We start from the raw sequence: 10,986 nt of genomic DNA on the forward strand, positions 1-10,986 counted from the left end.
GCCTTTCATTTTGATGCTATAGAAAGAATCAGGATAAACACGCCCAGCGCCATCGACAGCGTGACGTTCACGTCGGCGGTAGGCACGACGCGCAGCGCAGGAGACCGAGAACGTGGGTGCCGAGATAAGGCAGGAAGCAACCGGGATGAGGGTCATCAGGTTCATCAGGAACACCCAGACGAACACGGTCAGTGCCAACGGCGCAATGACCTTGCTCTTGCCGTGGTACATATCGCGCACGCTGCTGTCGACGAAACCGACCACCAGCTCCACGGCGGTTTGCAGTTTACCCGGCACGCCGCTGGTGGCGTTTTTGGCCACTTTGCGGAAGATCACCAGGAAGAGCGCCCGAGGACGACGGAGAAAAAAATCGAGTCGAGTTAATCGACCAAAACCCAGTCCCGACCTGAAGCTGCGTCAGGTGGTGACCGATATACTCCGTGGGTCAAGACTTCTCCTGCAGACATGATGCCTCTTACCCGTATTTAGTTAGTTTTCGGTAACTGTTAATCACGGCCGGTGCCACTATCTGCACCACTACACCGCTAATAGGTCAGGCCAAGCGGTATAAACTCCGCCTTGAACACCCCCAGCGCCACGATCAGCAAAACGATGGTGATCACGACCTTTAGCCCCTCGCCGATGGCGAACGAACAGGCCAACCCTACCGGGCGCCGGCGTTTGCGCCTGATGGCGAAGGCAAACAGCATAAACATTGCACTCGGCAACCAGGCGGCGAGACCGCCTGCCAGCGCCGAAGCGCTCATTCCGGGCTTTTCAGCCAGAAAGCAACGCTGATCAGAACAAAAGTCATTAACTGCAAAAAAGCAGTTTGCGTGCGACTTTCCCGCTGTAAAGGGACACAGACATGGACGTTTGTTCTCTCCGTACCCCAGAGGGGGTATGCTGAGTGACGTATACAACTGTTTTTGCTGTCTGAGTCAAGCAGCAAAAACGAGCAAATTATACGGGGCATACCAACGAATTCAATCGATAAGTAGCGAAAAGGTGAACAATTATTTAAATTTCCCTATTCCAGCCTATTTTCACAAGAAAACGGTCGGAATAATAGGGCGCATTTAATTGTCTGATTATTCCAGCGTTGCGTTTAGAAACGCGAAGCCGATCACAGTAATGTCCCTTCCTGATTTATAGCCGATGGTCAACCAAACCGTCTTTAGCAATTGAGCGATCAAAAGATTATATAAATCAAAACCTTATCAGTTAACTGTTCAAAAACAATCCGTATACCGATGAAAACCTTTTATTGACAAGCAGCGGGGGCAATATTCCAACAGCCAATTAACATTAGCAGCAAACGCCAATCTTTCGCACATGATTGCTAACGTGACTATTTCCAAATGCAAATTACTCTATTGTCGCTAATTAGCCGCGTTTTTTGTGTTAATAGGAAGTAAATTAACTAAAAAAAGCGACCAATTAATTAGCCTGCTATCTTTCTGCCTGGTACTGCCTTTAATTCACGCTTGTTTGATCAAAAGCAAACTCAGTTTGCCTTAGAATCACCAGATGGCGTTCGCCTTCCAGTTCAGGCACCTGCAGCCGCACGATAGACTCCAGGCTAACGCCTGCCGGCAGCTGCGTCAGCTCTTCATCGGGCGCACGCCTTTCAACGCGTAAAAACGCCCCTGCCCTTCGCCGGCAGATGATGGCACCAGGACAGCATATCCTGCAGCGAAGCGAACGCGCGGCTGATCACGCCATCGAACGGTGGTGGCTCGGCCGGAAATCCTCAACGGGCTCTGCACCGGCCGATATTGTTCAGGCCCAGCTCATGCTGCATCTGACGCAGGAAACGCACACGCTTACCCAGGCTGTCGAGCAGCGTGAAATGCGCGTCCGGCGCACGATCGCCAGCGGAATGCCCGGCAAGCCAGGACCGGTGCCGACATCGATAAAACGCGAGCCCTGCAGATGCGGGTTGACCACGATGCTGTCGAGGATGTGGCGCACCAGCATTTGCTGCGGATCGCGCACCGACGTGAGGTTATAAGCCTTGTTCCATTTATCCAGCATGCCGACTAGCCCAGCAGCTGCTGTTTCTGCTGATCGGGCAGCTCAATGCCTGCTGCCGCAAGCAGCGAGTCTAATTTTTTTGCACAACGGATCCTCTGGCAGGCGCTGAACGACCAGCGGATGGTAGCTGGCGCAATGAGGCGACTAGATAATTCAGGGCGCAAGTGATGTCAGCGGCCGTTTGGCTACGGGATGAACAAACGGCCGCCTGGATGCGAGATTTATGCGCTGCGGCGCAGCAGTCCCTGCTTTTTCAGCCAGATCAGCAAAATCGAGATCGCCGCCGGCGTAATGCCGGAGATACGCGAAGCCTGGCCGATGGAGTTCGGTTTGTGATCGTTCAGCTTGGCGATCACCTCGTTCGACAGCCCCGAACCTGACGGTAATCGAGATCAACGGCAGCACGGTATTCTCGTTGCGCTGCTGTTTTTCGATCTCTTCCTGCTGGCGAGCGATGTAGCCTTCGTATTTGACCTGGATCTCGACCTGTTCGGCAGCTTGTACGTCGTCCAGCGGCGGCGCGAAGACGTCGGTGCCGGTCAACTGCGCGTAATCCATCTCAGGGCGGCGCAGCAGCTCTTCGCCGTTCGCTTCACGCGACAACGGCGCTTCAGCAGCGCATTGACCTGTTCGACGTTCTCGGCGTGCGGGTGCATCCAGATGTCGCGCAGGCGCTGACGTTCGCGTTCGATTCGCTCCAGCTTCTCGCTGTAACGCGCCCAACGCACATCGTCCACCAGGCCCAGTTCACGGCCTTTTCCGTCAGGCGGAGATCGGCGTTGTCTTCGCGCAGCATCAGACGATACCGGCGCTGAGGTAAACATCCGGTACGGTTCTTTGGTGCCGAGGGTGCTGAGATCGTCCACCAGCACGCCCAGATAAGCCTGATCGCGACGTGGTGCCCAGCCTTCCTGTTCGTCGGCGAAGCGCCCGGCGTTCAAACCGGCCAGCAGGCCCTGCGCAGCGGCTTCTTCATACCCGGTAGTGCCGTTGATCTGGCCGCGAAGAACAGCCCCTGAATGAATTTGCTTTCCAGCGTCGGCTTCAAATCGCGCGGATCGAAGAAATCGTACTCGATGGCGTAACCAGGGCGAATAATACGCGCGTTCTGCATGCCTTCCATCGAACGGACGATCTGCATCTGCACGTCGAACGGCAGGCTGGTGGAGATCCCGTTAGGTAAATCTCGTTGCTGGTCAGGCCTTCCGGTTCGAGGAAGATCTGGTGCGCGTTGCGATCGGCAAAGCGCATGACCTTGTCTTCGATCGACGGGCAGTAAACGTGGGCCGATCCCTTCGATGATCCCGGCATACATCGGCTGCGATCGAGGTTATTGCGGATCACGTCATGGGTTTTTTCATTGGTATGGGTGATGTAGCACGCCATTTGTTCCGGGTGCTGGCTAGCATCGCCCAAGAACGAGAATACCGGCAACGGCGTATCGCCGTGTTGTGGCGCCAGTACGCTGAATCGATAGTGCGAGCGTCGATGCGCGGCGGCGTACCGGTTTTCAAGCGTTAACCGCCAGCGGCAGTCTCGCAGGCGCTGCGACAGCGAGATTGAAGGAGGATCCCCGGCGCGGCCGCCGCTGTAATTCTCCAGGCCAATATGGATCTTACCGTCCAGAAAGTGCCGACGGTCAATACCACCGCCTTGGCGCGGATTTCAGGCCCATTTGGGTGACGGCGCCCACTACGCGATCGTTTTCGACGATCAGATCCTCAACGGGTTGTTGGAAGATCATCAGGTTGGGTTGGTTCTCCAACGCGGTACGGAGCGCCTGGCGATACAGTACGCGATCCGCCTGAGCGCGCGTGGCGCGAACGGCCGGCCTTTGCTGGCGTTTAGTATCCTAAACTGGATGCCGGCATGGTCGATCGCCGTGGCCATCAGGCCGCCGAGTGCATCAATTTCCTTAACCAGATGCCCTTTACCAATACCGCCAATCGCGGGTTGCAGGACATCTGTCCCAGCGTATCGATATTGTGTGTCAATAATAAAGTCTGACGTCCCATGCGTGCCGCGGCCATGGGGCCTCGGTCCCTGCATGGCCACCACCGATGATGATGACGTCAAATTGATCTGGATAAAACATGGAACTGCACCTCGCCGTATGCGAACGATCGTTATTTGCCCTGGGGTGGGGGATTCTACTCAAGTTTAGACAATCGACCAAGTGGTCAGGATCGTCGGTAATTAAAAGAAGATCTTTTTTATTAAAGATCTCTTTATTAGATCTCTTATTAGGATCGCGATCCTCTGTGATAAGTGACTATTCACGATGAAGATCAGCAGGTAAGGAGGATCGTTTGCTGTGAATGATTCGGTGATCCCGACGCAGATAAGCTGGGATCTAAAGGCTTGTTATGCACAGGACAAAAAGCGCACTACGGTTGTTATTGGGGTAACTACGGCTTTACCCTGCTTTTAAGTATAGTTATCCACAATCGTTCGCACGATCTTTAGGCGAATTAGAGTAAATTAATCCAGTTTTTACCCATTCCTCGGCCGGATCCTCGGGAATTTCATGTTCGGTCACGTCGATCTCGAGACGATCGCCGATCCTTTTCGCGCCTCTGGCGATCAACAGATCGTCGATCTGTGTGATCGCACCGCAGAAGGTGTCGTATTCCGAACTGCCCAAACCGACGGCGCCGAACTGCAATCGGAAAGAAAGATCCGGCTGTTGTTCGGCGATCTGCTCCAGCAACGGCTGAAGGTTATCCGGCAGTTCGCCGGCGCCGTGCGTGGAAGAGACCACCAGCCAGCGACGGTCAACGGCAGCTCATCCAGTCAGGGCCGTGCAGCATCTCGGTAGAGAACCCGCGTCTTCCAGCTTTCACCAAATGTTCAGCCACGTATCGGCGCTGCCAAGCGTACTGCCACTGATCAGAGTAATGTCTGCCATGAACCAACGATCCCAACCTTCTCACTCAAAGTGGCTGCATTGTACGCTGTGAATCGGCTGGGATATACCTGTGGATCATGTGGTGGTATGCAATTTGGCGGGTACGGCACGATGGTGCGCTAATGGGGTTCTGCAGCGAGATCAGCGTTTCGGTAGACTGGATCTCGTCGATGGTCTGGATCTTGTTGATAAGTACCTGTTGCCGCGCGTCGATCGATCGGCAACACCTTGATAAAGACGCTGTAGGGCCGGTGGTGTAATAGGCTTCCACCACTTCTTCCAGGCTTTCCAGCTTCTTCAGCGCCGAAGGATAGTCTTTGGCGCTCTTTAATATGATGCCGATAAAGCAGCACACGTCATAGCCCAGCTGTTTGGGGCTGACGATCGAGCGCGCGCCGGTGATGATCCGGCCTGTTTCATCTTCTCTACCCGCACATGAAATGGTGCCGGGGCTGACGGCGAAGTTTTTCGCCAGTTCGGCGTACGGTGTGCGCGCGTTGTCCATCAGTGCGTTGAGGATGCCGCGATCGAGATTATCGATCTGATAAATTTCCGCATTTAATCCCCCATAATTAACGATGTTGAATTCTGTCCGGGTAAAAATGAACGATTAAAAGTGAAAAGGCAATATTGATTAGTGGATATTGAATTGGCGTATCATTTTGTTGCAATCGATGGCAACAGAGACGGTTTACAAGAGATACGGCAATGAAAAAACAGTTTATCCAAAAACAACAACAAATCAGCCAGGTCAAATCCTTCTTCTCCCGCCAGCTGGAGCAACAGCTCGGTCTGATCGAAGTGCAGGCCCCGATCCTCAGCGTTTGGCGATGGCACGCAGGATAACCTCTCCGGCAGCGAGGAAAGCGGTGCAGGTTAAGGTCAAAACCCTGCCGGACGCCACCTTCGAAGTGGTGCATTCACTGGCGAATGGAAACGCAAAACCTGGGTCGCTACGATTTCGGCGCTGGCGAAGGCCTGTACACCCATATGAAGGCGCTGCGCCCGGATGAAGATCGCCTGACGCCTATCCACTCGGTGTACGTCGATCAGTGGGATTGGAGCGGGTAATGGCGATGGTGAGCGCAGCCTGGACTACCTGAAAAGCACCGTGCGCAGCATTTACGCCGCCATCAAGGCGACGGAGGCGGAAGTCAGCCGCGAGCATGGTCTGACTCCGTTCCTGCCGGAACAGATCCACTTTGTGCACAGCGAAACCCTGCTGCAGCGCTACCCGGATCTGGACGCCAAAGGGCGCGAGAGGGGCGATCGCCAAAGAGCTGGGCGCGGTATTCCTGATCGGATCGGCGGCAGCTTTCGCACGGCAAATCGCACGATGTGCGGGCGCCGGATTATGATGACTGGACCACGCCGGCGGCGGATGCCTGGTGGCCTGAACGGCGACATCGTGGTGTGGAACCCGGTGCTGCAGGACGCTTTCGAGCTGTCCTCTATGGGCATCCGCGTCGACGCCGCCGCGCTGAAACATCAGCTGGCCCTGAACGGCGATGAAGAGCGCATGGAGCTGGAGTGGCACCAGTCGCTGTTGCGCGGCGATATGCCGCAGACCATCGGCGGCGGTATCGGCCATCGCGTTTGGTGATGCTGCTGTTGCAACTGTCGCATATCGGCCAGGTGCAGTGCGGCGTGTGGTCGCCGGAAGTGCGCGGGGCGGTCGAAGGCCTGCTCTAACCGCCTAGCGCCGCAGCGGCGCATCAAACGGCTTTTCAGCCCGGTTCGAAGCGCCAGATATGATCGAAGATGCGCATGATGCCGGGTTTGCCGTAGCGGACATCGCCACCGCATGGAACGCTGCTGGTGGCTTTGCTGCTGCTGTTTTACCTTCTTTATTACCTCCTCGGCAATCGCTGGGCGATAAAATCGGAAATGATCACCGCATCGGCGTCGAACCAGCCGCTTCCGCCATTTTGTGACGGTGGCGTTCAGGCAGGCCGCCAGATCGGTGCCGCCGCGAAACTGCTGGCCGAGAAAGCGCACCGCCTGTTCGATGCCGCTGGCGGCGGTGAGTCGTAATGCACGATCTGGTTGGCGAACAGCATGATGTAGCAGCGGCGGTTGTCCGCCAGCGCAATGCGCAGCAGCGCCAGGCAGGAACGCCTTGGCGCACTGTTCGTTGAGCCGCCCATCGATCCGAGGTGTCCACGCAGACGATAAACGGCCCCGCGGCTGTTGATCCTGCTGCTGGTGGGTGACCTGGCGGATCAGGATCTGTTCCTGCCAAACGTCGCCCGCAGGCGGTAGCTCAGCAGCCGCTTTTCCAACAGGCGGCGATAAAACTCGAACTCCAGCTCTTCAATCCCCAGCGTCGCCAGCTCCGGCGGCAGCAGGCGCAGGATGTCATCGCTTTGATGAATGCCGCTCACTTCTTCCGGCAGCGTGGCCGGCACCTGTACCATGACCCTGAACGGTTCGGGCTGCGCGTCCTGTTGCTGCACTGCCTTGGCCTGATAGCTGCGGGCCAGCTGCTGCGCCAACTTTTTCAGCTCTGGCTGCTGCTGCAAAAAGTTGCCGTACTCCACCACCGTTTGCGCACCGCGCTGCAGCTGGCCTTTGCTCATGTCCCACAGCCTGCCGGCGGCGGTTCGTTCTCCGACAGCAGCGGCTCCAGCGCGCCGCTCAGCGCCAGGCGCTCCTGCAGTTCCGCCATCAGCTGCCGCGCTCTTGTTCAGCAGCTGGTGGTGCAGCATGGTGGCCTGCAGCGTCAGGCTGATGCGCCAGCGCTGCAAGAATAGGGTTTGGAAGCTGTCGTCCAGCGGATGATTGGGCAGATCGGCGGCGTCCACCAGCGCGTGCGCCTGTTCATAAAACGGCGAGACCAGCTGGCGCAGCAGCTCCATCGTGTCGTTGAGGTTGTGATAGAACTGGGTGTTATTCTCCAGTTGGCACTGTTGTAGCGGTAAAATTCCTGCGCCAGCGCCGGCGGCACCATGGCCTCCTGCAGACGCTCTTGAGCTGCAGTTTCCAGCGTGGCGATCGCGATCCAGCGCCCGGCGAATGGCCGGAACTTTTTAAAGAACACCGACAGCTGCGGCGCCGCCAGCATGCCGACGATCATCTCCTCGATCATCTCGCCTTCGGTGATCGCCAGCAGCAGATCGAGCGTCTCCAGACTGAGCATGGTTACTGGCCGCGCATTTGCTGCAGTTCTGTTTAACCTGCTCTGCCACCTGCAGCAGAACTGGCTTCGATCTTGGCCAGGCCGGCGGCGGGGGTGAACAGACAGGGCGATGCTGGCTGAAGGCGCGGCGCTGCTCCGCCAGGCGTGGGCCAACGCGTCCATTTCATCCAGCAGCGCCTGCGGCGTGGCGGTGGCCTGTTTGCCCGGCAGCGCCAGCAGCGAAGGCTGGCGGCTGACGTCCAGCACCGTCAGGTGCAGTTGGTCGTCGACCCTCCAAATCGATCGGCTGCGCGAAGCCGATGCCGTTCAGCTTGGCGCGCACGTCGCCGCCTTTTTGCAGCCAGTTATCCAGCACGCTGCTCTCGATGCTCAGATGGTTGACCTGAATGTCATGCAGCTGCAGCGGTTTTTGCAGAGCAGAGTGAGAGTGCCGCCGGCGAACGGCGTGGCCGGCGCGTATTGCGGTTTGCGGCTGAACATGCCGCCCTTTTTCACCAGGCTGGATGGCCTGCCGGTCGCTTTGTTGTTGCGATCCTGCAGCCAGCGGGTGTGGATTTGTTGCAGTTGGATCAACATCGACTGCTGCTGATAGGCCGATTCGGTCACAGCTGATCGATGCTGTTGCAGCAGTTTTCAGCGAGGTGAGATCGTGCCACAGGCAGTCTTTCAGCAGGCATCAGGTCGAGCGGGGCGATGGCGTCGCGCCGCTGAAGAAGGCGCAGGCCTGCAGCAGCAGCGCAGGCCTTTTTCAGCGTCGGTCGGGACGTACGGCGCCTGTTCCAGCGCGTCCAGCCGCTGGGCAGCTGGAAAATCAGCTCAAAGCAGGCTTCCGGCAGCGCCACCTTGTCGATCTGCGGTTTGCCACTGCAGAAACTCTTCATCGCTGACGCTCAGCGGCCGCCGGCACCGGGTTTTGGCTCTCGTTTTGGCGGTTGACCAGCAGCGAGCGGAAATTCTGTTTATCCTGCACCTTGTCCAGCCACAGGCGGATCAGCATGCGGTCATATAAGGCTTCGAGGCTGTTGTCCGCTTCGGGCAGTTCGTTGGAGGCGGTGACCAGCAGGCGCAGGGCGGGATCGGTTCTTCGCTGTTGCCGTTGCGAAAGCGCCGTTCGTTGATCGCCGTCAGCAGGGTGTTGAGGATCGCCGGGCCGGCCTTCAGATTTCGTCCAGAAACACGATCTCTGCTTCGGGCAGGTAGCCGGTTGTCAGGCGCTGATAGCGCCCTTCATCTTTCAGCGCCTGAATAGAGAGCGGCCGAAGACCTCTTCCGGCGTGAAAATCGCGTCATCAGGTATTCAAAGGAACGGGCGTTGCGGAAGGCAAACTTCAGACGGCGCGCGATCAGGCTCTTGGCGATGCCGGGCGGGCCCCGCAGGAATACGCTTTCGCCGCTCAGCGCCGCGAGCAGGCAAGGCGGATCGCTTCTTTGCCGCTCATAAAGACCGCTCTCCAGCGCGCTGCTGAGGCGGGAAATTCGTTCTGCCAGAAGGGATGATGGCGTCTATAATTGTCGCATTGTCCGAGAGTTAGCCATCTTGGTCGATAATCCGATGATAAACCACCATTATTTTTAGTGGTATAGCTTATTGATTAGTAATATTTTTTAAGCTGTGTCGGATATCCGGTTCACATTTTGTTTATTTTCGGCTCTGATATAAGGGTAGGCAAGGCGATAAATGGTGCATACTGTGCGGCTTTCTGGTGGGCGTGACGGATCTTTGAGCCCGTATTTTGCCTGATGCGGATGCATCGCTAACGGATGTTCTGATAAAGAAACGAATTATGAGCGCAGAGCATAAGCAGTCCTATCGGCGGTAACCCTGGCGGCTATCGGCGTGGTCTACGGTGATATCGGCACCAGCCCTCTCTATACGCTGAGAGAAGTGTTTCTCCGGCCATTACGGCTTCGATGTTCGTCCAGACGTGGTTTTCGGCTTCCTGTCGCTGATTTTCTGGATGCTGATCGTGATCGTTTCCCTCAAATATCTCACCTACGTGATGCGCGCGGACAACGCCGGCGAGGGCGGTATCCTGACGCTGATGGTCGCTGGCCGGGCGCAACACCTCGGCGCGCACTACCGCGGTGCTGGTGATACGGGGCCTGATCGGCGGCAGCTTTTCTATGGCGAGGTGGTGATCACCCCGGCTATCTCGGTGATGTCGGCGATCGAGGGCTGGAAATCGCCGCGCCTGCGCTTGACGCTATATCGTGCCGCTCTCCATTCTGGTACTGACGCTGCTGTTCGCCATTCAAAAGCACGGCACCGGCAGCGTTGGCAAGCTGTTCGCTCCGGTGATGCTGCTGTGGTTCATCGTGTTGGCGGTGCTGGCGCGCGCAGCATCATTTTCGAACCGGAAGTGCTGCAGGCGCTGAACCCCAAATGGGCGCTCAACTTCTTCATGGAAATAAGAAGGTATCGTTCTTCGCGCTGGGGCGGTGGTGCTGTCGATCACCGGCGTCGAGGCGCTGTATGCCGATGGGGGCACTTCGGCAAGTTCCCGATTCGCCTGGCTGGTTCACCGTGGTGTTGCCATCGCTGGTGCTCAACTACTTCGGCCAGGGCGCGTGCTGCTGAAAAACCCGGAGGCGATCAAAAACCCGTTCTTCCTGCTGGCACCCGACTGGGCGCTGATCCCGTGCTGATTCTGGCGACCCTGGCAACGGTTATCGCCTCGCAGGCGGTGATTTCCGGCGTCTTCTCGCGACTCGCCAGGCGGTGCGTCTGGGCTATCTGTGCGCGATGCGTATCATTCACACCTCGGAAATGGAATCCGGCAGATCTATATTCCGGTGATCAACTGGGACGCTGTACATCTCGGTGGTGCTGGTGATCATCGGCTTCGAACACTCATTTTTAATATGCAAATTAAGCAGGTGTTAACTGGGGCAGCAGATGTCA

At 57.0% G+C, this 10,986-nt stretch overlaps 5 protein-coding genes across 5 annotated transcripts; 2 read left to right on the plus strand and 3 right to left on the minus strand.

Moving 5' to 3' along the window:
- Positions 1 to 2,190: 2,190 nt before the first annotated feature.
- On the minus strand, positions 2,191 to 3,781 carry LOC120353952 (tRNA uridine 5-carboxymethylaminomethyl modification enzyme MnmG-like). The gene is made up of 4 exons (XM_039439510.1): positions 3,684 to 3,781; positions 3,139 to 3,625; positions 2,634 to 3,032; positions 2,191 to 2,580 (listed from the first exon to the last, which is right to left on the minus strand). Exons 1-4 carry the CDS (start codon positions 3,779 to 3,781, stop codon positions 2,191 to 2,193), a joined length of 1,374 nt encoding a protein of 457 aa, XP_039295444.1.
- A 1,189-nt stretch (positions 3,782 to 4,970) lies between these two features.
- Positions 4,971 to 5,450, minus strand: LOC120353953 (regulatory protein AsnC-like). Its single transcript, XM_039439511.1, has one exon. It carries the CDS (start codon positions 5,448 to 5,450, stop codon positions 4,971 to 4,973), a length of 480 nt encoding a protein of 159 aa, XP_039295445.1.
- Positions 5,451 to 5,653: 203 nt separating this feature from the next.
- Positions 5,654 to 6,637, plus strand: LOC120353954 (aspartate--ammonia ligase-like). The gene is given in 9 exon segments (XM_039439512.1): positions 5,654 to 5,766; positions 5,768 to 5,807; positions 5,809 to 5,876; positions 5,878 to 6,021; positions 6,023 to 6,209; positions 6,211 to 6,254; positions 6,256 to 6,330; positions 6,332 to 6,531; positions 6,534 to 6,637. Coding segments are annotated over 9 exon segments (975 nt in total).
- Positions 6,638 to 7,167: 530 nt separating this feature from the next.
- LOC120353955 (protein ViaA-like) lies at positions 7,168 to 8,084 on the minus strand. Its single transcript, XM_039439513.1, has 2 exons — positions 7,893 to 8,084; positions 7,168 to 7,851 (listed from the first exon to the last, which is right to left on the minus strand). The coding sequence occupies exons 1-2, from the start codon at positions 8,082 to 8,084 to the stop codon at positions 7,168 to 7,170; spliced, it is 876 nt and encodes a 291-aa protein (XP_039295447.1).
- Positions 8,085 to 10,042: 1,958 nt separating this feature from the next.
- LOC120353956 (low affinity potassium transport system protein kup-like) lies at positions 10,043 to 10,803 on the plus strand (the record flags this gene model as incomplete). The annotated part of the gene is made up of 1 exon (XM_039439514.1): positions 10,043 to 10,803. A coding segment is annotated over exon 1 (761 nt), but the record flags the coding sequence as incomplete, so codon positions are not given.
- Positions 10,804 to 10,986: the final 183 nt, after the last annotated feature.

This window comes from Nilaparvata lugens, chromosome 13 (assembly GCF_014356525.2).
Source record: "Nilaparvata lugens isolate BPH chromosome 13, ASM1435652v1, whole genome shotgun sequence".
Lineage (NCBI taxonomy): Eukaryota > Metazoa > Arthropoda > Insecta > Hemiptera > Delphacidae > Nilaparvata > Nilaparvata lugens.